At 45.5% G+C, this 25,648-nt stretch overlaps 1 protein-coding gene across 1 annotated transcript in view; it reads right to left on the bottom strand.

Annotated features, from left to right (window-relative positions):
* pigk (phosphatidylinositol glycan anchor biosynthesis, class K) overlaps positions 1 to 25,648 on the bottom strand; it is a 127,459-nt gene that overhangs the window by 38,700 nt on the left and 63,111 nt on the right. Inside the window, exon 10 of the mRNA XM_078560732.1 lies at positions 3,372 to 3,447. Coding sequence (XP_078416858.1) covers positions 3,372 to 3,447 — 76 coding nt within the window. The remainder of the gene's footprint in view (positions 1 to 3,371; positions 3,448 to 25,648) is intronic.

Here is a 25,648-nt window from a genome sequence, read left to right as displayed (position 1 = left end):
GAAGGTTTAAGAATGTTTAAGCTGGCTGTCATGTTTTCTACATCATAACAGTGACTAACATAACAAAGTTGGAAAGCACTTTGGGATGTCCTGTAGTCATAAAAGATGCTGTATAATGCAAGTCTTCCTTCTCTTTTAAAAAATAATGCTAACTCTGAACTATTACCATGTGTGGTAACTGCCCAATCTTAACACTAACTGTTGCACTAGTTCTAACCTTGGTCAATCTGATTCTTTTTAAAATTTTTATTCTTTCACAGGATCGCTGGCTAGGTCAGCATTTATTGCCCATCCTAATTGCCCTTGAGAAGGTGGCGGTGAGCTGCCTTCATGGACCGCTGCAGTTCATGTGGTGTAGGTACACCCACAGAAGAGAGTTCCAGCATTAGTGAAGGAACAGCGATATAGCTTCCAATCAGGATGGTGTACAGCTTGGAGGGGAACTTGCAGGTGATGGTGTTCCCATGCGTCTGCTGCCCCTGTTCTTCTAGGTGATAGAGGTCACAGGTTTGGAAGTGTCTATTCTGCTGCAATAGCTGGCTTGTGAACCTTTGTCATCAGTGAGTAGACGCAGCTATTTCTGCCCCCAAAAAAAAAGGGAGCCTTTAAGACGCTAAAACCAGCAACTTTGATTTTAGGTGTTCATACAGGTGGTGATGCTTATGGTCGATGTAAACGACTGCCAGTTTTGAATGTGATGGGGGACTGTACTAAACTAGCGAAGTATCAATTCAGCATTTCAGAATAATACTAATCGCAAGATGTCCAGCTGACCCAAGGCTCAATAACATGTTTGGTTCACTTCAGTTCTGCCGAAGGGTCATGAGGACTCGAAACGTCAACTGTTTTCTTCTCCACCGATGCTGCCAGACCTGCTGAGTTTTTCCAGGTAATTCTGTTTTTGTTTTGGATTTCCAGCATCCGCAGTAGCTTTTAGCTTTTTGTTTTTAACATGTTTGGTAAGTGGGCTTCCAATCAAACTAATTGACTGCCCCTGCCGAGATCCTTTAACCTGCGAGCACATCAGAAGCCCCAGCCAGATGCAGCATCTGCTGGCTGCTTCTTAAGATTTCAGAAGCAAGGTTGCAACTTTGACACTGGGCTGCCCTGACACACAGTTTACTGCCACCTCCAATTCCCTGCATTGATACAGCACAGCAACAGCAAGACTGCTATTCCGCGCAGCTGTGCAATTCATTGCTATCTTCACCTTTGCTTATGAAAATATATTGACAACTCGCCTGGTCTGCTGTTCATTTCATTTACCGGATGATCCAGCCGTGAAGAGTGAATTTTAAGCAAGTGGCATTTTACAGCGGGTTGGGTCACTGGAAGCTCCAAGAACCTCTGGGAGTTTCTGTCACACAAGATGTCTCAGATTTTCAATCTTCCATTTGCGTGGCACATAAATTATTTTCCCCTAAGGTGAAACTGTCAGTCAAAGACCTGGAAAGCCCTGGAGTCAACAGTTTCAAGTAAAAGCAAAGGATTTAACACATACTTTATATCAACCTAAACCAATCTTGCGGACAGTAAAATCTATATCTGTCCTTAACGCCACTACCTTCTTGAAAGAGAAGCTTGCATTTGGAGAGTGCCTCATCACATCTTGGGAGAAACAGCCCAAAGCAACTTCACGTACAACGAATGACTGCAAAGTGCAGTGACTGCTGTTATGCGAACAAATCCCTCTGCTCTTCTCGAAAGCTTCCCAGCTCTTTCCTGACCCCACTCTTTCACGCTCGGCAGGGTTTGGACTTGCTCTACCCCCGGTCCCCTGTACTCAGTGAAGCAAGGTTGGACTCACTGGTGCTCTTCTCTTCACTACTTTCGTGATTCATCTGCATTTAAACAAATTGAATGTCTAGCCGGTAATTTAACAGACCAGCAGTGACTTGAGCCCAGTCGCCGTTTGTTTTTTAAGCTGACAGGAGGTGCTGGAGGTGTGCCCTGATGTGGCTTGTGCTAATACGTCATCCAAAAGTGTCAATTGTGCTTCATAGTGACTGTCCTGCTGGTAAAAGTCGCAGAAATTCAGCACCAGCAAATGCCGAGAAATGACTGGCTGAACAAACACTTTTTAAAATTCATTTATGGGGTGTTGGGCATCGCTGGCTGGGCCAGCATTTATTGCCCATCCCTAATTACCCTTGAGAAGGTGGTGGTGGTGAGCTGCCTTCTTGGGCCGCTGCAGTCCATGTGGTGTAAGTACACCCACAGTGCTGTTAGGGAAGGAGTTCCAGGGTTTTGACTCAGCGACAGTGAAGGAACTTTATCTGTTTTGAGTGATGTTGCCAGAGGGAGGTTTGCTAGCTGGAGGTATGGTACAGGGACAATTTCCTGCTCACAGAATGGTTACAGCATGGGAGGAAGCCACTAGGCCCATCATGTCTATGCCAGCTCTCTACAAGAGCAATTCATCAAGTGCCACTCCTCTGCCCTTTTCTATAGCTCTGCAAATGTTTCCTCTTCTGATAATGATCCAATTCTCTGAGGGTGCCACACTCCCTCATGACTGTATTTAAACATCAGCCTACAAGCTCTAATCTCTGGAGTGGGACTAGAATCCACAACCCCCAAATCAGAGGCCAGGACACCACCAACTTCAAACAGTGGCAACAGCAACTTGGTGTCAGCAGTGGCTCTGGGGCAGCACTCCGACCTCTGAGGCAGAAGGTTATGGGTTCAAACCCCACTCCAGAGACCCGAGCACATCTTCTCAGCCAACCCTCCAGTGTTGTCCCCAAGTGAGTCTTTCACATGAGGTGCTAAAAGGTGGTCAGAAACGATCCTGTAGCACTTTTCTTTTTTTGAAGAAGAGCAGGGAAGTTAATCGCTGATGTGCTGGAGGCAGTATCTATTCAGCTGGACAATGGAGGAGAGGCGTCGGGGCAGGTTAGTGTGCTCAACCATATCAACGACTGCAGGCAGGTCGAGAAGGATGCGGAGGGATTGTTCACCGGTCACGTAGATTGTCATGAATTTTCTGATGAGGCAAGAACAGAAAACTCATTGGAAGGGCTCCAAGCATGAAATTGCAGGAAAGATAGGTATGGGTTTGAGGGGCAATAACTTTGCAAAAGAAAGGCAGATTGGAGATGGGCGGTGACTTGCAAGGTCAGAGGAGCTTTAAGGTCCTCCTGGACCAGTGAAGCAGGCAGACAAGACCTACTTCCCAACCGCCATTTCTTGACCCATTGTGCAGAAAGAAAAAGAAATCACACACAGATGTAGCGTTTTGAACCGATCGTCACAAACCTCCTAGGAAAGTATGTGCAGGACGTGCTGAAACAGAACCCCTTTAAAGAACTGGTGTGCCCTGGAGTTAAATAAGCTGCTACAGCATTTAAAAAGCAATGGTTTAATCATACCTGATGAATGATGTGCGCCACAGCAAGCTGATCCACATATTTCAGTGCTGGCGTCGCCTGGCTTTCTGGGAAGTGGCTAAAAATAAACACAGAAATTTTACAAATCATTCATTAACGAACTGCTGCAGCAATTAGAGCCGAGGTTTTAAAATGAAAATGATCTCGAATGGAGGGTTCCAAGCATGAGCACTGTCGAATCCATCCCCAGTCAGCAAGGCCCAAACATAAAATGGCTTCGAAAATCAGAAATGCCCCTCAAGTGAGTCAACAAGACAGCTAACATGGGATAAGGAAGTTACAATATTCATGCGCTGGAGGGAGGGAGGTTATGGCATAGCGATAATTTTGGGCAATGAAGAGGGAGTTTTATTTTGCATCTAGAAGTAGCCGAGGGGGCAGTGTAGATAGATCTGTCATCTGTAGCCAAGGAAATTGTGCCCAGTAGTCAGGGAAGCATGTCGGGGGAGTCGGGTACTACAGGAAGCCTAGAGCAGGGGAGATCCCAAGGTTTTGTTCTGGGGCCTGGAAGAGCATTCCTGCTTCCTGTGGCCCGCAAGGAAACCTTTCTAAAAAAAAAGATTAAATGCACTTACCGTCTCGGCCCCTCTTCTGAGCCTGCGGCCCTGGCGAGGTGGGCAACGGGAGCCAAGCGCATGTTAAAATCACAGTGAAGTCTCGATAGTCTCACCAGAGTCTGACGTTTGTGCCTCGGTGAAGCCCTCACCTGCCCAAGTAGAAGTGGTGGCGGGGAATAGAACCCGATCATAAATCCCAGGTGCCCTGTTCTTGTCAGGTGTGTTCGGCAAAGAAGAGGGGTGGTAGCTTGGTGGGGAGTTGGGGTGGAGGGGGGGTGCTGGTTTGGGGGTAATGTTTGAAAATGAGGCATCCCAACTAGCACAAGTTCTATTTCCCAGCACCAATCACATGGACCGACGGCAAAATCCCTTAATGAATTTGAACATAAGAAACAGGAACAGGAGTCAGCCAATCGGTCCTTGGATCCTGATCCACCATTTGATAAGATCATGGCTGATCTGATCATGGCCTCAACTCCACTTTCCTGCCTCTCCCCCGCCCCCTGTTACCGTTGACTCCCTTGTCAAACAAAAAGCAGTCTAACTCATCTCGGAATATATTCAACGGCACAGCCTCTACTACTCTCTGTGGAAGAGAATTCCAAAGGCTAACAACCTTCTCCGAGGAGAAATTCCTCTTCTTCTACATTTTAAGCAGGAGGCCCCTTATTTTGAAAGCATGTCCCCAAGTTCTAGACTCCCCCACAAGGGGAAACATTCTCTCAGGCATTCACCCTGTCAAGCCCCCTCAGAATCTTATACGTTTCAATAAGATCACCTCTCATTCTTCTAAACTCCAATGAGTGTAGGCCCAATCTGCTCAACCTTTCCTCATAAGACAAGCCCATCATCCCAGGAATCAGCCTAATAAACCTTGTCTGAACTTCTTCCACTGCAAGTAAGTCCCTCCTTAAGTGACATTTTTCTTTTGCATAAAAAAGGGACATCACACAAAATAGTAGAGACATCAAAGCGCCGAACTTATGGGCTGTGTCTATTTATATAAAATTCTGTATGGAAAGAATGCAATTATCTTTCTGTGCCATGCAGAACTGTATAGGCACAGTGGAAGGTGGTGGCATAGTAATATTATGCAGAGACCCAGGGGAATGCTCTGGGGACCAGGGTGCGAATCCCACCCACGGCAGATGGTGGAATTTGAATTCAATAAAAATCTGGAATTAAAAGTGTAATGAACCATTGTCGATTGTCGTAAAAACCCATCTGGTTCACCCAATGTTCTTTAGGGAAGGAAATCTGCCGTCCTTACCGGGTCTGGCCTCATTGTGACTCCAGACCCTCAGCAATGTGGTTGAAATGCACTCTGAAATGGCCCAGCAAGCCACGTCGTTCTATCAAATCATGAAAAAGTCAGGAAAAGGGAATGACCACCCTGACGACGCTGCAAAGTTCTCGTTGCCAAACTCTGGGGGCCTGTGCCAAACCTGGGAGAGCTGTCTCACAGGCTAGTCAAGCAACGGCCGGACATTGTCGTACCTACAGAATCATACCTTACAGATCATGTCCCAGACACCACTATCACCACCCCTGGCATGTCCTGTCCCACCGACAGGACAGACCCAGCAGAGGTGGCGGCACAGTGCTATACAGTCAGGAGGGAATTGCCCTGGGAATCCTCAATATCGACTCCAGACCACATGCAATTTCATGGCATCAGGTCAGACATGGGCAAAGAAACCTCCTGCTGGTTACCACATGCCACACTCCACCCTCCATCAGCGGATGAATCAGTGCTCCTCCATGTTGAACACCACTTGGGGGAAGCGCTGATGGTGGCAAGGGCGCAGAACGTACTCTGGGTAGGGGACTTCCATCACCAAGATATAGCTCGGTAACACAAGTACAGCCCGAGCTGGTTGAGTCCCAAATGACATAGTTGCTAGACTGGGTCTGCAGCAGGTGGTAATGGAACCAACAAGAGGGAAAAACATACTTGAACACATTCTCACCAACCTGCCTGCCGCAGACGCATCTGTCCATGACAGTATCGGTAGGAGTGACCACCGTACAGTCCTTATGGAGACGAAGACCCATCTTCACATGGAGGATACCCTCCATCGTGCTGTGTGGCACTAGCACCGTGCTAAATGGGATAGATTTTGAACAGATCTAGTAACTCAAGACTGGGCATCCATGAGGTGCTGTGGGCCATCAGCATCAGCAGAATCGCATTTGAACTCAATCTGTAACCTCATGGCCCGGCATATCCCCCACTCTACCATTACCACCAAGCCAGGGGATCGACCCTGGTTCAACGAAGAGTGCAGGAGGGTATGCCAGGAGCAGCACCAGGCACACTAAAAATGAGGTATCAACCTTGCGAAGCTACAACACAGGACTGCTTGTGTTCCACATGGTACACGCAGGAAGCAATAGACAGATCTAAGCAAATCCACAACCAAAAGATATGGTCTAAGCTCTACAGTCTTTCCACATCCAGTTGTGAATGTTGGTAGGCAATAAAACAACTCACTGGAGGAAAAGGTTCCACAAATATCTCCATCCTCAATGATGGGGAAGCCCAGCACATCAGTGCAAAAGATAAGGCCAAAGCATTTGCAACAATCTTCAGCCAGAAGTGCCATGATCCATCTCGGCCTCCTCCAGAGGACTCCAGCATCACAGATGCCAGTCTTCAGCCAATTTGATTCGCTCCATATGATATCAAGAAACATCTGAAGGTACTGGATAGTGCAAAGGCTATGGGCCCTGAATAGCACTGAGGACTTGTGCTCCAGAACTTGCCGCGCCCCTAGCCAAGATGTTCCAGTACAACCGCAACACTGGCATCACCCGGTAATGCGGAAAATTGCCCAAGTATGTCCTGCACACAAAAAGCAGGACAAATCTAACCCGGCCAATTACCATCCCATCAGTCTACTCTCGATCATCGGTGAAGTGATGTAAGGAGTCATCTACAGTGCTATCAAGCAGCACTTACTTTGCAGCAACCTGTTCACTGACGCTCAGTTTGGGTTCTGCCAAGGCCACTCAGCTCCTGACCTCATTACAGTCTTGGTTCAAACATGGACAAAAGAGCTAAACTCAAGGCGAGGTGAGAGTTACTGCCCTTGACATAAAGGCAGCATTTGACTGAGTGTGGCATCAAGGAGCCCCAGAAAATCTGGAGTCAATGGAAATCAGGGGCAAAACTCACCAACGGTTGGAGTCATACCAAGCACATAGGAGGATGGCTGTGTTTGTTGGAGGTCAATCATCTCAGTTCCAGGATATCGCTGCAGGAGTTCCTCAGTGTGGTGTCCTAGGCCCAACCATCTTCAGCAACTTCATCAATGACCTTCCTTCCATCACAAGGTCAGAAGTGGGGATGTTCGCTGATGATTGTACAATGTTCAGCACCATTCACGACTCCTCAGACACTGAAGCAGTCCATGTCCAAAAGCAGCAAGACCTGGACAGTATCCAGGCTTGGGCTGACACATGGCAAGTAACATTTGCACCACACAAATGCCAGACAATGACCACCTCCAACAAGAGACAATCTAACCATCGCCCCTTGACATCCAATGGCATTACCATTGTTGAATCCCCCACTATCATCTTGGGGGTTACCATTGATCAGAAACTGAACTGGACTAGCCATATAACAAATACTGTGGCTACAAGAGCTGGTCAGAGGCGAGGAATCCTGCAGCGAGTAACTCCCCTCCTGACTCCTCAAAGCCTATCCACCATCTACAAGGCACAAGGCAGGAGTGTGATGGAATACTCTCCACTTGCCTGGATGAGTGCAGCTCCAACAACACTCAAGAAAGTGGACACCATCCAAGACAAAGCAGCCCGCTTGATTGGCATCTCATCCGCAAACATTCACTCCCTCCACCACTGGCGCACAGTTGCAGCAGTGTGTACCATTCAGAAGATGCACTGCAGCAACTCATCAAGTCTACTTAGACAGCACTTTCCAAACCCACAACCGGTACCATCTAGAAGAAGGGCAGCAGACAGCTGGAAGCTCCCCTCCAAGCCACTCACTATCCTGACTTGGAAATATATCACCGTTCCTTCACTGTCGCTGGGTCAAAATCCTGGAACTCCCTCCCTAACAGCACTGTGGGTGTACATACACCACATGGACTGCAGCAGCTCAAGTAGGCAGCTCACCATCACCTTCTCAAGGGCAATTAGGGATGGGCAATAAATGCTGGCCCAGGCAGCGACGCTCACATCCCATAAAAGAATTTTTTTTTAATTCTCTTAAGGTTAAGATAAATAAGCTGGCAAGGAAGTAATTCTGATGCTGCATTGCAAGTGGCATTGCTCTAATATTTTCTGGCTATTTAGTTTCTGGTTCAGTTTTCACTGTAAGCCTGCAGCAACAGAGAGGGAAAAGATCAGCCCAGCTGCTGCCCACCCAATGTTGATGGTTAAAAATGAGCGCTCTGTAACATCCACTGAAACGACACACCCCCAAGCTCCTAATGCATGCGACCCAGGACTTGATCTCATCAGGCAGCTGATGCTACCTTGGCCCTGCTATCATCTGCTAAAGATGAGAAACCAGTTTATTCCGAATGAACATTCCGGAGTTCCTATCTTTTCATTCCACCTTTGAATTTGCTTTTTTTTTTGTTGAAAAAAGGTAGCTGTCTGGTAACAAATCACTGCAGGTGATTAAATCGCTTTCCTTGTTCCATGCAGAAAACAACCTGTTTTATGCAGCTTTTATAAACTATCAAGTGAATCAACATTATTCATGATCCATCCAGGTGTATTTGTTTTTTTTAAACTGGAGCTCATTACCTTTCCCACAAGCTCACACGCTACCTAGGTACCATGACTGATGGGAAAGTTGTACACTTTCTATTAAATGCACACATGCAAACAAAACGCAAAAGATCACCACATCTTTAGAGCAGGTTGTTTATAGCTCCGGCCATTTTAATAAGCCGTTTTTGCTTTGGAGCCAGTTCGTGAGCTCCCATTTACAAAACGCACGGGCAGAAGTTTAAAAAAAAGACTGTTATTGGACGAGGGAACGCCGTGACTTCTTGTCCCACGTTCGGGTTGCGAGGTGGAAGCTGGTCTCTGCAGTGCTGGGGGGGCTTCCATGTGTGACGTGGAGACCCAGAGTGTGAACACAACTAGAGCCCCCAACGTGTATTTCATAGGAGCATCGGAAATAGGAGTAGCCCATTCAGCCCCTCGAGCCTGCTCTGCCATTCAAACAGATCATGGCTGCTCATCTATCTATCTGCCATTTTCCTAAGCGATCCCCATATCCTTTGATGTCTTCAATACTTAAAAATCTATTGATTTTTGTCTTGAACATAGTCAAAGACTGAGCCTCCCTGGGGCAGAGGATTCCCAAAGCTCACAGCTCTCTGAGTGAAGAAATTCCTCCTCATCTCAGTCCTAAATGGCCTACCCCTTACTGTGAACGTGTCCCCTGGTTCTAGACCACCTCTCCCTCCAGCGGAAATGTCCTTCCTGCATCTACCCTGTTGAGCCCTGTAAGAATTTTGTACGTTTCAATGAAATCGCCTCTCATATAGGCCCAGTCTCCTCAATCTCTCCTCACAGGACAATCCCACCATCCTGGAAATCCGTCTTAGTGAACCTTCATTGCACTCCCTACGTGGCCAGTATATCCTTCCCTAGGGAAGGAGACCAAGGCGGTGCACATTACTTCAGGTGTGGTCTGACCAAGGCACTATACAATTGCAGCAAGGCATCTTCACTCCTGTGCTCAAATCCTCTTGCAATAGAGGTCACCACACCGTTTGTCTTCCTAATTGCTTGCTGCACCTTTCCACAGGCGTTCTCTCACTTAACGGTGTAGAACATTCAAAGTCCTGCATCGTCATGGGTCTGTGACAATATCTGTTCAGCTCGGAACAATAAAACTTGCATTCATGTAGCGCCCTTAACATCCCAAGACATGCCGCAGGAGCATTGTTAGACAATAGTTAGACACCCGAGTCGCATAAGCGGATATTAGGACAGATGGCCAAAAACGTAGTTTTTAAAATTTATTTATTCACTCACGGGATGTGGGCTTTGCTGGCTGGGCCAGCATTTATTGCCCATCCCTAGTTGCCCTGGAGAAGGTGGTGGTGAGCTGCCTTTTAAGGTTTTAAGGAGCATCTGGAAGGTGGAGAGAGAGAGAGAGAGAGAGAGGAACAGAGGATCAGAGAGGGAATTCCAGAGCTTAGGGCCTAGTTAGCTGAAGGTGCAGCCACCAACGAAGGGGCAAAGAAAGTTCCTGAATTGTTGTAGCTGATGACAGAGAAAGGATTCGAAAAGAAAGATGAACGGTTTGAATTTGAATCAACAGAGCACAACTGATGAAAGGAGAAGAACCTACAGACTGAAGTTCAATATTGATTTCTTGCTTATGGACAGTCAAACCAATGGCCCTTCAAACCCATCCATCCTATTATAAGGTTTTCTGTACAGTTCCCAAGAGCTCTTATGAAGCTGGTTTACAAATGTATTTGCTTTTGTTCTTAGCTGTCAATAAATGTCATGGTGTTTAGACGGAGAAAAATGGACACTTTTAAGACCAACCGGAAGGCAAGAATCTAATCAGGTGAGGTCATAAACGAGGATAGCAAATACTCAAAACTCGTACTGCAGTCGGGATTAATAAATTAAATGGCAGACAGATAACAAATTAGGAGCAATCAGTGGTTAAATCGAGTGCAACGACTGCCAAAGATCTGCAATAGCTGATAAAAATCACATTGATATTATAAAAGATTCCAGGTTAAAGGATCAGGAGCATCACCAAACCACACAATGTGCAACTCACTCGTTGCTTGACGAATTTACAGTAAAATATGGAAGTTGTGGCAGGCCCCAGGCCCCCACCTTGTGTGGCTTCTCTGAGTAAGTAATTGAATCGCGTGTCCAAATAATCCTGCAGTACACACTTGAGGCACGAAGAAATCGATAACAATCAGAGCCAAATTAAAGATCAGAATTGTCTCTGCAGGAGCTTTTTTTGCAAATCACGCTCTCGTCCTAGTGAGGAGGCTGCGTGCCCAAGTCCCATTCCACAGACTCAAGCACACAATACCTAGGCTGATATTCCACTGCAGTACTGAGGGAGTGCTGCACCATCGGCAGCGCCATCCTTCAGATGAGGCATTAAAATGAGCCCCCGCTTCGGTGAGCCTCCCAGGTGAACAGGAAAGATTCCGCGGCACTACTTCGGAAAAACGGGTGCGTTCACCGCTGTGTCCTGGCCAATATTTATCCCTCAACCAACACTTAAAAACAGGTTACCTGGTGGTGTAACTCACCGCTGCTGCGGAAGCTAGCTTTGCACAAATTGGCTGCAGCGTTTCCTACCTGAAGGCGCTTGACAGAGGTTGTTTCCCCTTGGCTGGGGGATCCAGAAAAGAGGGAAGAGCCTCAAGGTGAGAGGACGATCATTCGGGACTGAAACGAGGAGAAATTTCTTCACTCAAAAGGATTGCGAATCTTTGGAATTCTCCACCCCAGGCGGGTTGTGGTTGTGCCAGCATTGAATATATTCAAGGTTGAGATAGACAGATTTTTGATCTCTCAAGGAATCAAGGGATACGGGGAGCAGGTGGAAAAAGGAGGTTGAGGCAGAGGATCAGCCAAGACCGTACTGAAAGGCTGAGCGGGCTCCAGGCCATATGGTCTACTCCTTACATTCTTAATACAAAAGGGACTACGCATTTCAAAAGTACTTCAATGGCTCTAAAGTGCTTTGTGGTATCCTGAGGTCGTGAAAGACGTTTTAGAAATGCAAGTCTTTATTTCCCCACAAGTCTCACAATTATCCACCAGGATGGCAGAGGAACAATCCATTACTTCACTTCAGGCTTCCCACCACTAAACGCCCCTTCCACATTGCTACCCTGGAAGGGGGTCCTGACACGAGAGGAGAGCCTGTGTCAGTGGTTGGCAGGATGTGGGAGCAGCTGATTAGGACTCTTATAAAGGTACCGGCGTTAATGAGGTTCGAAATGCAAACAGAAATCAAAGTCCCCTCAGAAGACAGATGAACCTGAGCAGATGTAACTACTAATCTTCATACAAACCCTACATTATAGTAATTAGAATTAAATGAAGAGCATCTGGCATGTCATTTACTACACCATTTTGTTTTTGAAATGTGTCTACATTTCTAGGCATGAACAGAATATCAATCATACACCAATATTTATGGGATTTTAAAGCTTCCTTCCTGCTCTTCTTTCGAAGGTGCCAACTTCTATGGGTCGAAATTCACCCTCCAGCCCCTCGCCCGAGGACGAATCTTCATGCATGATTCGAGACAAGTGTATTAAGAGGTTATTGAGCTGCAGCGGCCATCACATGCTAAACTAACACAACCGCATCTAATGGTCGCATGCAACAAACCTCCCTAAAGGAACAGGGCGGCGGGGTCCCTGGCATTAATCTGGATTGGAAAATGCACCTGATGTTTCCTTCGTTAGCTCAGGGGCATCGAGTCAAACAAGTTTTGCCTATCAGCCAACCCTGGCTTAAATCAGCTAACTCAGCAAAGACGAGAACTCGAGCCCAATCAGCTCAGCTACTCGCTGCCTTAATCAACTCGGCCCTCAGGAGAAAAACAGAATTACCTGGAAAAACTCAGCAGGTCTGGCAGCATCGGTGGAGAAGAAAAGAGTCGACGTTTCGAGTCCACATGACCCTTGTTGACTCGAAACGTCGACTCTTTTCTTCTCCACCGATGCTGCCAGACCTGCTGAGTTTTTCCAGGTAATTCTGTTTTTGTTTTGGATTTTCAGCATCCGCAGTAGTTTTTTGTTTTTATCTCAGCCTCAGGAGGGTCTATGATGTTTATATTTACCAGTAGGTCACTACAAAGGAATGCATATCACTGCACAATCAATCACTCCTCGGTAATCCTGATGGATCAAGGGCAGCAATGGCGCAGGTTCTCATTTCTCTGGGGATGGAGGTGTAGAATTGTATATTAGTTTGGGTAACATAAGGGTTAGGAGGAGTAGACCATTCTGCCCCTCAAGCCTGCTCCGCCATTCAATAAGATCATGACTAATCTGATTCTGGCCTCAACTCCACATTCCACCTACCCCCGGTAACGTTCAGTTCCCTTGCTAGTCAAGGGTATATGCACTTCTGCCTCATAATATTCATTGACTCTCTGGGAAAGAGAGTTCCAAAGGTTCACGATCCTCTGAAAGAAAAAAATTCTTCTAATCTGTCTTAAATGGGAGACCCCTTATTTTTAAACTCTCTCTCTCCCATAAGGGGAAACATCCTTTCAGCATCCACCCTGTCAAGTCCCCTCACGATCTTATATGTTTCAATAAGAAATTAGGCCACACTTGGAATATTGCGTGCAATTCTGGTCGCCACATTACCAGAAGGATATGGAGGCGTTGGAGAAGGTGCAGAGGAGGTTTACCAGGATGCTGCCTGGTCTGGAGGTTATTAGCTATGAGGAGAGGTTAGAGAAACTCAGATTGTTCTCACTAGAGCGACGGAGATTGAGGGGCGACTTGATAGAAGTTTACAAAATTATGAGTGGCATGGACAGAGGAGATAGTCAGAAGCTTTTTCCCAGGGTGGAAGAGTCAATTACATGGGGACATAGATTTAAGGTGAGAGGAGAAAACTATAGAGGAGATGTGCGGGGCAAGTTTTTTTACGCAGAGGGTAGTGAGTGTCTGGAATTCGCTGCCAGAGGAGGTGGTGGAAGCAGGTACGATAGTGGTGTTTAAGAGGCAGCTTGACAAGTACATGAATAGGATGGGAATAGAGGGATACGGACCCCAGAAGTGCAAAATGTTTTAGTTGAAGGGCAATATGATCGGCGCAGGCTTGGAGGGCCGAAGGGCCTGTTCCTGTGCTGTACCTTTCTTTGTTCTTTGTTCTAAAATTATCTCTCAATCTTCTAAACTCCAATGGATACAGGCCCAACCTGTCCAACCTTTCCACATAAGATAACACCACCAACCCCCATCCCATCCCAGATAACTAGAGAGAGAAGAAATGACGTTGAAACAACTTGCTTTTAGATATCAATCATGGCTCAGATGGGGTAAGGTCGGGGCAGAGGTAGAGGTAGGCTGCCTTAGTAGCAGATAGGACCACCTCTCGCTGAATCCATGACTGTCAAATCCAAATTAATATTCCTATGATCGCTCCTGCAGACTGGAGGCTGAACCTGGGACCTTCTGGTTCATGTAGCTCAGTCACGCACTGTCACCATACAGAGGACACTGGCTCAGGGAATATCGAAAGCATTTCAGCACACTGTCCCAGAGGCTTCTGTTAAGTGATGCTGTTGGCCGTGGCTCAGTTGATAGCACTCTCCGCTCTGTATCAGGAGGCTATGGGGGTTCAAATCGCAATTCAGAGGCTTCAGGACAGTACTGAGAGAGTGCTGCACCGTCAAAGCTGTCGTCTTCCAGATGAGACTTAAAGTGAAGCCCCCTCTGATAGAAGTGAAAGGTCCCATGGCACTATTTCGAAGAAGGGCAGGGTAGTTCTCCCAGAGTTTTGATCAATAATCACGTAAAAAGCTTAACACCTTATAGTTTGAGAGAGCTTGCTACGTGCAAATTGGCTGCTATTTTACAGCGGTAACTACACATCAACAGTGCTTCATTGGCTGAAAAGCACTTTTGAGACGTCCTGAGGCTGTGGAAAGCACCGGCTTTGTTTTTACCAGGGTTTGCCTAGTCAGACAATTGCCCCAAGGACACACCTCAACAATGGCTTGAACAGGAAATGGAGCAGCTAAACACAGCTCAATCTCAAGCTACGCTCCCTACAGATAAACACCACAGCCACACTGCGCGCAAAACGAGCTGGAGGCAATGCCCTGGGTGATCCGTCAGCACACTTGTTGTGAAAATTGATAAGGTAATTGTCTCAAGTATTGGATAAAGCAAGATAAATCCATTTGAATTTCTAATTCACAACGCGACCAAGTAAAAAGTCATCAGCACCTACATAAGGGATACAAAAGAAAGTGATGATTTTATAAACAGGCCACCATCAAACCTAATAAATCATCTCCCCTGTAGATGTGAGAGTTATAGGCCTGACTCAAAGTGGCCCGTTTCCTGGGAAACTACTGCTTCCTATTATGCATTATAGACAGCAGTGCAATCTCAATGCCAGCTTATTCTAAGGGAAAATATATTTTCTTAAAAATATAAATAATTTTGTGTCATCCAGAAGCCTGCGTTATATATGATTATGCAAAGATTATGAATGAGTTTTGACAGACATAGAGATGCTGCTCCCACTTGTAGGTGAGACCGCAACCATAAATAAGCGACTGTCGCTAATAAATCCAATAGAGAATTTAGGAGAAGTTCCTTTGCTCAGAGAGCGCATCGAGTGTGGAACTTGCAACCACGTGAAGTGGTTGAGGCGACTAGCGCAGATGCCAGGTAAGAAATGCACTGCATTTACAGAACAGAAACAGGCCATTCTGTCCATCAGATCCAACACGAGCTCCACACAAGCTCCTTCCATCCTACTTCATCTAACCCCATCGACATGCCCTTCTATTCTTTTTTTCCTTCTTACGATTATCTCTAAAGCTATCCTGTTAAACCACTTAATAATTTTAAGCTATCAGGTCAGCTCTCAGCTTTCTCTTTCCTCGTGAGAAGACCTCAAGTCGATCTCAGTCTTTTCTGATGTGTATAACCCCCCAGTTCCAATTTTATAATTGGCAATTAAAACAGAAAATGCTGGAAAAACTCAGCAGGTTGGGCAGCATCCGTGGAGAGAGAAACAGAGTTAACATTTCGAGTCCAACATGACTCTTCCCCGGAACCCCGGCAATCTTTCTTTGCACCTTGTCCAGTGCCCCTGGATCCCTTTTATAACATTGGTGGCCAGAGCTGTTCAAGGTACTCCAAGTGTGATCTAACCAAGGTTCTACACAAGTTTAACATAACTTGTCTGCTTTTCAATTCTCTCTCTATAGAAATGAATCCCGGTCAGATTTCTTATGGCTTTGTTTGTCTGCGTTGCTGCTTTTAATGATTAGTGAATCAAATACTCCTTAGATTCCTTTGCTCGTCCACACATTTGGACTCCTATTTTCCAAGAAGTCGGTAGCCTGCTTATGCCCCTGACCAAAATCCAGCACCTCACACTTACCTAGTTAGAAATTCATTTACACGGGTACATAAGGGAGAAATGATTAGAAGGATATGGCCTCATGCTGTCTGTGATCAGCCAACGTTTCTGCTGCTGAGTTGGAGATCGGAGCTATGGGCAACAATGCTCAATCAGTAGAAAGGTCAAGAACGGGAACTGGTCAAGCTGTGGTATGGCATCCTTGGCTTTATTAATAGAAGCACCGAATACAAAAAGACGTTAATAAAGCACTTTAATATATAGAAAGTGGTGAAAGTTATGCTGTTGTACAAAGTTTTCAGCTGGTGTACTGTGGCCAATTCTGGGAACCTCACATTAGAAAGGATGCTAAGGGTGTAAAGAGGGCACCAAAGAAATTTACAACAATGGTACCAGGGATGAGGGACTTATGTAGAGAGATGAGGGAAGCTGGGGTTTTTCTCCTTCAAGCACAAAAGGTTAAGAGGAGATTTAATAGAGATGTTAAAAATTATGAAGGGTTTTCAGAGTAAATAAGGAGAAACTGTTTCGCTGCCAAGGGGATCAGTAACCAGAAAACACAGGCTTAAGATAACTGGCAAAGGAACCAGAGGGGCAACGAGGAGAAATGTTTCTATGCATGAGCTATAATGACCTGGAATGCACTGCCTGAAAGGGAGTTGGAAGCAAATTCAGGGATCTGGTGTCCTAGTGCATGAATCACAAAAGGCAAGTAATTAAGAGAGTGAATATAATGTTATCGTTTATTGGGAAATTGAATACAAGAGTAGGAAGATAATGCTTCAGTTGTACAGGGTACTTGGTGAGGCCTCATCTGGAGTACCGTGTGCAGTATTGGTCACAAAAACAGAAAATGCTGGAAAAACTCAACAGGTCATTTGTGGAGGAAGAAAATAGAGTTAACGTTTCAAGTCTGTATGACTCTTATGAGTCAGTATTGGTCTCCTTATTTAAGGAAAGATGTAAATACAATAGAAACAGTTCAAAGGAGGTTTACTAAGCAAATACCAAAAAAAGGTGGGTTGTCTTATGAGGAAAGGTTGGTCAGGTTAGGCTTGTATCTACTGGAATTTAGAAGAGTAAGAGACTTGATCGAAACCTTTAAGATCCTGATGGGTCTCGACAGAGTGGATGTGGAGAGGATGTTTCCTCTTGTGGGAGAACCTAGGACGAGGGGTCACATTTTAAAAGTAAAGGGTCACTCATTTAAGGCGGAGAGGAGGAGAAATTATTTCTCTCAGAGTCTCGTGAGTCTTTAGAACTCTCTTCCTCAAAAGGCAGTGGATGCAGGGTCTTTGAATATTTTTAAGCAGAGCTAGATAAACTCTTGATTAACAAGGGGGTGAAAAGTTATCGGGGGTAGGCAGAAGGTTACAATCAGATTAGCCATGATCTTATTGAATGGCGGAACAGGTTTAAGGGGCCAAGTGACCTATTCCTGCTCCTAGTTCATTCGTTCGAACGATCGCATGGATGTTCATATAGTAATTTTCAAAAGGGAATTGGATAAATACTTGAAAAGGAGTAATTCATAGAGCTGTGGGAAAAGAGTAAGTGAAGGAAGCGAAACAAATTGGATAGTTCTTTCACAGGGGCGGTACAGGCACGATGGGCAAATAGCCTCCTCTTGTGATGTAAGATTCTATGGTTTTAAGGTTTGTAGGTGATGGGGTCAATGGGGGCGCCTTTCCCTCAGGGAAAATGATTTTCTCCTCAGGGCTCACAGTGGGTAAAGAAAATCCATCATGAATTATCCAAAGCAGAAGGTTCAATTCAGATTCAATTTTCAGCCTGTGCTGAGTTGTCTGAACACAGCCAGGCAGCAGGAGGGTGTGACCGTCAACATCAATGTCCCTGAGTTATAGGCAGAGGAAACAACCCAAAGGCAACTCCCTTATATGTTACTATCCACTCCCATCCTGTTGGACAGCACAGGAGTGCCAGCTCATGCAAGAAGAATGGTTATTTCGGTAAAAGTACCACTTTGGTGGCCAACATCTGTGCAGCAGGTCCCAGTGGGAGAGAGAGCAAATCTCCCTGGGGGAAAAAAAAACAGGTTTAATCTAAAGGAATAGAAAGTGGTGAAAATTATGCTCCTGTTGTACAAAGCTCTGGTTAGGCAGCATCTGGGGTACTCTGAAATAAAAAAATAGAATGCTGGAAATACTCAGATGGAAGGTTATCGGCCTGAAACGTTAACTCTGTTTTTCTCTCCACAGATGCTGCCAGACCTGCTGAGCATCATCTTTTTTTATTTCAGGTTTTCAGCATCTGCGGCATTTTGCTTTTGCTATTTGGAGTAGCTCTGTTCAGTTTGGGCGCTGTACCTCCAGAAGGATATACTAGCCTTGGAAGAGGTGTAGCGCAGATTCATCAGAACTGATACAAGAATGAAAGGGTGAAATTATGAGGACAGGTTGCATAGACCACGGAAGTATTCCCTTGAGTAAATAAGATTAAAGAGTGATCGACTGGGAGTGTTTTAAGGTGATTAAAGGATTTGAGAGGTGTCATGAAAATATAAGAATTTTCATAATGTTATTGGGATTTATTGTAAAGTAGGAAAAGTGGGGTCTGGATAGTCTGTGTGTGTGTGTGTGTGTGTGTGCGCGCGCGTGGTGGGGTGAGGGGAAGAGAAAGATAAAGTCCAAAGACATATTAGGATAATGGGGTTTACATTAAAAAGGGAGAAACATGTATAAAGGAGATGAGGTTATGTCAAAGCTACCAAGATGTGTGCCCCTGTCTGTTTGAGATGGATAGTCAAAGATCTCGTACCACTGTTTGAGGAGGAACCAGAAGGTCCATCCACATCCTATCGAACATTCCTCTCATAACCAACACAATCAAAGGTCAGGCTAACTCAGCATTCATGTCATAGAACCTATGTTACTGGAGGCCATTCAGTTCATGTACCTTGTGCTTGTCCTAGCTCCTCAGCAGAAGCAAAGTGCTCCAACAACACCTCCCCTGCCAAATGCTCTGTCTCCATTTAAAAAGATCCATTTCAATTTCCTTATCCAATTCGATGCCACTATGGCCTCTACCCAAACATAAGAACATACGAATTAGGCGCAGAAATAAGCCATTCGGCCCCTCTACTTTACTCCGCCACTTAATAAGATCGTGGCTGATACGTTTGTGTTTCGAATTCCACTTTCCCATCTGACCCTGATAATCTTTCATTCCCTTACCTAGCAAGAATCTACCTCCGCCTCATCTCAGACCTAAAAGGGTGGCTCCTAATTTTAAAAATAGTGCTCCCTAGATCTGGGCTCACCCACAAGAGGAAACATCCTTTCCACATCCACCATGTCAAAACCATTCAAGACCTTACATACTTCAATCAAGTCACCCAGTGGAAACAAGCCCAGTCTGTCCAACCTATCCTCATAAAGACAACCTGCTCATTCCAGGTATCAATCTAGTAAACCTCCTCTGAACCGCCTCCAACGCAGTTACATCCTTCCTTAAGTAAGGAGATCAAAACTGCACACAGTATTGGGAGACGTGGTCTCACAAATGCTCTGTATAACTGAAGCCACTTGTGCTGAAGTATCACCTTCTTTCTGGGGCGAAGTGACTCCAGCCCAGCCTTAGAGCCAGTTCATGGTCAAGGCTCCCCCTCCACTTACCCACCTGCCCCACCCTCCTTTATCCATCACCACCTCCCCGACCTTTTTCCTGTTTGTCAATCCAGGGCACATGGAGCAGTTCATAGTTATTAATGTCGAGGGACTGGCTTGGAACAGGAAGGGAGGCAGGTTTCTGCACTAAAATAAAATTGAGTTTTTTTAAAACCAGTCACAAGAGTCTTTTTTAATCTGCAGAGTTCTGAGAACAGGAAACGGGCCAAGGGGAAAAGGATTTAAATTAGTGAAAAGTGAATCGAAAATCAGATATGAGGGTGAGAAGTTTTTACCGAAAGATTAATAAATGCTTCGGATAATCTACCAGGCAGGCTGGTAGAGACAGAAATACCCCGGTCACCCAAAATACAAACGGGAGCCAGGGTGATCCATCCTTGTCTCTGTAACCTTTCTCCAGCCCTATAAGCTTCCGAGCTCCTGCATTCCTCCAGTGTTGGCATCTTAGGTATCTCCAATTTCTATCGTCCTAGCACTGGCACCCGTACCTTCGACTGCCTAGTCCTTAAGACCATAAGACATAGGAGCAGAAATTAGGCCAATCGGCCCATCGAGTCTGCTCCGCCATTCAATCATGGCTGATAAGTTTCTCAACCCCATTCTCCCACCTTCTCCCCGTAAGCTCTGGAGTTCCCTCCCTAAACCTCACCCTGCTCCTTTAAACCACTCTTAAAATCCATGTCCGACCAAGGTTTTAACCTTTGTCCTTTCTTTCTTGTAGCGATTCCTCACCATGCAAACCACTGAAGCAGGACTCAAGACATCACAGAAGTAAAGTCCCGCCGTTCGAAAAGGTGACACCCCCACGAAGCCTCGCAAATGGCAAAATCGCGAACGGTGAACGTGCTTTTGAACGGGGCTCAATTAGATAGGTTCCAGCCAAGCAGGGGCAGCACTGGTTAGGGCAGCTACTCTACAGCAAATTGTGGTGCAGTACCTGTAGACAACAGAGGGGGGAGCCTCTGAGCAATACACTGGTGAAGGTCTCAAAACTGAACAGAGCCATTATTGCAGCTCTGGATCGAGAGATTCGGACATTTCTTGGTTAATCCCGTCATTCGGGCTGAACTTGCGCTGCAACCATTCCAGTCTCCGCTCCATCGTGGCTGCCGTCTCCCCAGGGAAAGAGAGAGAGGAGAGGGAGAAGGAAACGCGGAGAAGTGAAGATTATACACCGCAGCGCCCATCGCATGAGCCAAGTACAAAGTGCGGATAAGCGAAAACGCGATAGAGGGGTCGCGAATGGCAGGTGGTTGACTGTATGGGACGTTAATGACACAAAAACTCACTCTGTAATGAAAACAATACCTCTCCTAAACAAAAACAGAATTACCTGGCAAAACTCAGCAGGTCTGGCAGCATCGGCGGAGAAGAAAAGAGTCGACGTTTCGAGTCCTCACGACCCTTCAACAGAAGGTCATGAGGACTCGAAACGTCGACTCTTTTCTTCCCCGCCGATGCTGCCAGACCTGCTGAGCTTTTCCAGGTAATTATGTTTTTGTTTTCGATTTCCAGCATCCGCAGTAGTTTTTTGTTGTCAATACCTCTCCTTGCTGGCTCATTTGCCAATGACCTGAAATCTGTGCTTTCTGATTACCGATCCTCCTGTCAGGGGAAACAGTTTCTACCGTTTAACTATCAAAACCCCTCATCGTTTTGAGCACCTCTATTAAATCTGCGTTTTAACCGATAAGAAATGGCAACTAGATTTTAATTTTTTTTTTAACATCTTCAGCTTCAATTACTGAGGTTTTTTTTTTGGCCAAACTAACGACTCTTTACATGAGGAACCTGCGTACCACAGATATCGGAAAGCAGCTGAGCTTATTAACCATGGACTCGCCGGGCAAAATGGCTTCTTTCTGTGCCACAATGACTTCATGGCTCCTTGATTCAGTGTCAACTTCCGTCAGCTCGGGGCATTTTACTATGTTAAAGGCCCCACGCAAATGCAATTTGTTGTTAATCCAAGGCAGATGACCTTTAGTGGTTTTAATGGCTTTTTTTTTGTATCATTAACTTCTCATACTGTGATGTTTTGAGTCCTGCTTCAATGGTTTGCACAGTAAGGAATTCACCACAAGTAAGATTAGCCTAGAAACTCTCAGTGCCTGATTAAAAAGGAGAGATGAGGCCACCTACTGGATAGCAGCTGTGACACACTATCACTTGGTGCATCGCAGGCAGTTACATTTTGTGGGCATCTCAAAACAATTTTAAACAATTTGTCTCATAGGAAAACAAATGACAAAATTCAAAGCAGAAGACATTTTGCACCATCACTGGAATCCAGAAATTAAGGCAGCAATACAATTTCCTGTTTGTGTCCTGGACGGTTAAACGGTGTAAAAATTACATCAGTTCTTTCGTGTAATAGAATTACACAGCAACACAGGATACCAACCACTCCACCCACCATGTCTGGCGCTGGCTCTTTGGAACACCTACCCAATTAGTTCCACTCCTCCGCTGCGTTTTTAGTATTTTTCCAATTCCCTTTTGAAGGTTATAATTGAATCTGCTGCCACTCCCCACCCCCCTTTCAGGCAGTACATTCCAGATCGGAACTAGCTACATAATGAAAACACCTCCTCTCCTCCTTGCTAATTACCTTAGATCTGTACTTTCTTGTTACCGATCCTCCTGCCAGTGAAAACAGTTTCTACTGTTAAGATTATCAAAACCCCTCATCATTTTGAGCACCTTTATTAAATCTGCAATTCAACTGACAACTAATTGCAACAAGGGCCAGAATCTTGTTCAACACATGAATTAGGAGCAGGAGTAGGCCACTCGGCCCCTCAAGCCTGCTCTGCAATTCAATAAGATCATGGCTGATCTGATTGGAACCTCAACTCCACGTTCCCTCCACCTTGATAACCTATCGCCCCCCCTTGTTTATCAAAAAACTATCTAGCTTATCCTCAAAAACATTCAAAGACTCTGTTTCCACCGCCTTTTGAGGAAGAGAGTTCCAAAGACTCAGAAACCTCAGACAAAAAAATTCTCGTGTCTCTTTTAAATGGGCGACCCCTTATTTTTAAACAGTGACCCCTAAGTTCTAGATTCTCCCACAAGAGGAAACATCCTTTCCACATCCGCCCTGTCAAGACCCCTCAGGTTCTTGTGTGTTTCAATCAAGTCACCTCTTATTCTCCTAAATTCCAGTGGATACAAGCCTAACTTGTCCAACCTTTCCTCATCAGACAACCAGCCCATTCCAGGTATTAAGTCTAGTCAACCTTCTCCAAACTGCTTCCAGTGCATTTACATCTTTCCTTAAATAAGGAGACCAATACTGTACATAGTGCTCCAGGTGTGGTCTCACCAATATGTTGTATAACTGAAGCATAACCTCCTCACTCTTGTATTCAATTCCCCTCACAATCAACGATAACATTCTATTAACTTTCCTAATTACCTGCTATACCTGCAAACTAGCCTCTTGTGATTCATGCACTAGGACACTCAGATCCCTCTGCATCTCAGAGCTCTGCAAATCTCTCACCATTTAGATAATATGCTTTTTTTTTATTCTTCCTGCCAAAATGGATAAGTTGCCCACATTGTACTCCATTTGCCAAGTCTTTGAAATGGGTCATGCTTTGGTTTCCAGGATGTAATGTATGGTGTGTCACAGGGATCAGTGCTAGCAACTCAAATTTTCACAATTTATATTTGGAGAAAGGGACCAAAGGAATGGTGGCTAAATTTGCTGACGACACAAAGATAGGAAGGCAATTAAGTTGAGAAGAGGACATAAGGAGGCTACAAAGGAATACAGATAGATAGAGTGGGCAAATATCTAGCAAGTGGAGTATAATGTGGGAAAATATGAAACTGGCCATTTTGGCAGGAAGAATAAAAATGAAGCATATTATCTAAACGGTGAGAGAGTGCAGAGTGATGGGTGTCTTAGTGCATGAATCACAAAAAGCTAGTGTGTAGGTACAGCAAGTAATAGAATGTTATTGTTTATTGTGAGTGGAATTGAATACAAAAGTAGGGAGGTTATGCTTCAGTTGTACAGGGCACTGGTGAGACCACATCCGGAATGCAGTGTACAATATCGGTTTCCTTATTTAAGGAATGATCTAAATGCGTTGGCAGTTCAGAGAAGGTTCACTAGACTAATAGCAGGAATGGGCACATTGTTTTAAGAGGAGAGGTTGGACAGGTTAGGCTTGTATCCACTGGAGTTTAGAAGAGTAAGAGGCGACTTGATTGAAACCTTTAAGATCCTGAGGGGTCTTGACAGAGTGGATGTGGGAGAAGCTAGAACAAGGGGTTACATTTTAAAAATAAGGGGTCACTCATTTAAGACAGAGGAGGAGAATTTTTTTCTCTGAGGGTCGTGTGCCTTTGGAATTCTCTTCCTCAAAAGGCGGTGGAAGCAGGATCTTTGAATATTTTTAAGGCAGAGCTAGGTAGATTCTTCATTAACAAGGGGGGTGTAAGGTTATCAGGGGTATGCAGGGGGGGGTTACAATCGGATCAGCCATAATCTTATTGAATTACAGAGCAGGCTTGAAGGGCCGAGTGGCCTACTCCTGCTCCTATGGATGTTCGTATGTGTGTATGCCTACTCTCTGTTTCCTGTTAGCTAGCCAATCTTCTAACCATGCCAATATGCTAACCCCTGCACTATGAGCTTTTATCTTCTGCAATAACCTTTGTTGCGGAGATGGAGACGGGGAGGTTGGGGGAGCCGGATTCGCAGGGTGGGGGGTCACAGGGCAAGAGGGGGCAGGGTGTCGGAGAAAGGGCAGAGGGATGGCTCTCAGCAGGCTCACCTCTTCCCCATGTCCAGTCCCTCAGTCGATTACTCGACTGCCTTTGATTGAGGGACCCCCCCTGCCCCCTCCCACCACAACTCCCGAGGTGACAACCACAGGTTCCCCGGCCAGTCACGCCGCATGGTGACAGGCCTGCCCGCTGCTGGGTTAATATCAGCGGCGGCGAGAGGAGGCCCTCAAGTGGTCATTAATCGGTCACTTAAGGATCTCAACTGGCAGCAGGCCCGTGGTTGACCTTCCCACCCAGAACTTAACGCTGGCAGAAGTGGGAAGGTGGTAGGGTTCCAGTACGCCACCACCCCACCTGAGTAAATGCCAAGCTCGCCATCAGCGAGAACAGAAGATCCCGTCCTAGATTTTAATTTTTGATATCTTCAACCAGTTTAAATGTTACCGAACTACATTGTTGATCCATTCAGCTCCCTCAGTTGCTTTGGACATAAAATTTTGAGGTTTTTTTTTGGTTATTAAAGAAACTACTCTTTGCATTAGGGATCTGCATCCACAGGTACTGGAGAGCAGTCGAACTTATTAACCAGGACGGGATTGATAATACATCAATATTGCACTTATGGCAACTTCAGGGTGTCCCAAAGGGCTTTAAAATAAACGTTTAAATAAACACTGTTGAAGTGAAATCACAGCTGTAACATGGAAGGCGCCATAGCAACATTGCACATAGCAAGGTCCCACAAACTGCTGTGTGACAATGAGCAGATAATCAGTTGTAGTGATATTAATTGAGGGATAAACAATGGCCAGTTACACCTAGGATAATCGCCCTACTCTTCTTCACAATAGTATCATGGGATCTTTTATGCCCGTCCGAGAGAGCAGACAGTCTGAGAGACAAGAGAGCCTGAAATCTGTTAAGGAGAATGGTCGCAGATACAAAATATAGTAGGGGGGATGGCATTGCTCCTGCACAAAAAGGAGAGCAGCGAGAGAACAAGAAGGGAAATGATGGCAAATGCATGTGACAGAGAATGGGCACAAAATAGTGAACAATCCTCAATAAATACAGCCTTTTAAGTATTCACAGAGGAAGGCATAAACAGCATACCTTTCTCAAAGCAGAATTAATGATGAAAGTCTTCCACGAGTGAAACCAACTCAAACTGAATATGTCAGGGGAAAGATAATAT

The sequence above is a fragment of the Cetorhinus maximus genome, chromosome 17, assembly GCF_964194155.1.
Source record: "Cetorhinus maximus chromosome 17, sCetMax3.hap1.1, whole genome shotgun sequence".
In the NCBI taxonomy this organism is placed as follows: domain Eukaryota; kingdom Metazoa; phylum Chordata; class Chondrichthyes; order Lamniformes; family Cetorhinidae; genus Cetorhinus; species Cetorhinus maximus.
Note: the sequence above shows the minus strand (reverse complement) of the source record. Positions and strands in the feature narration are given on the sequence as shown.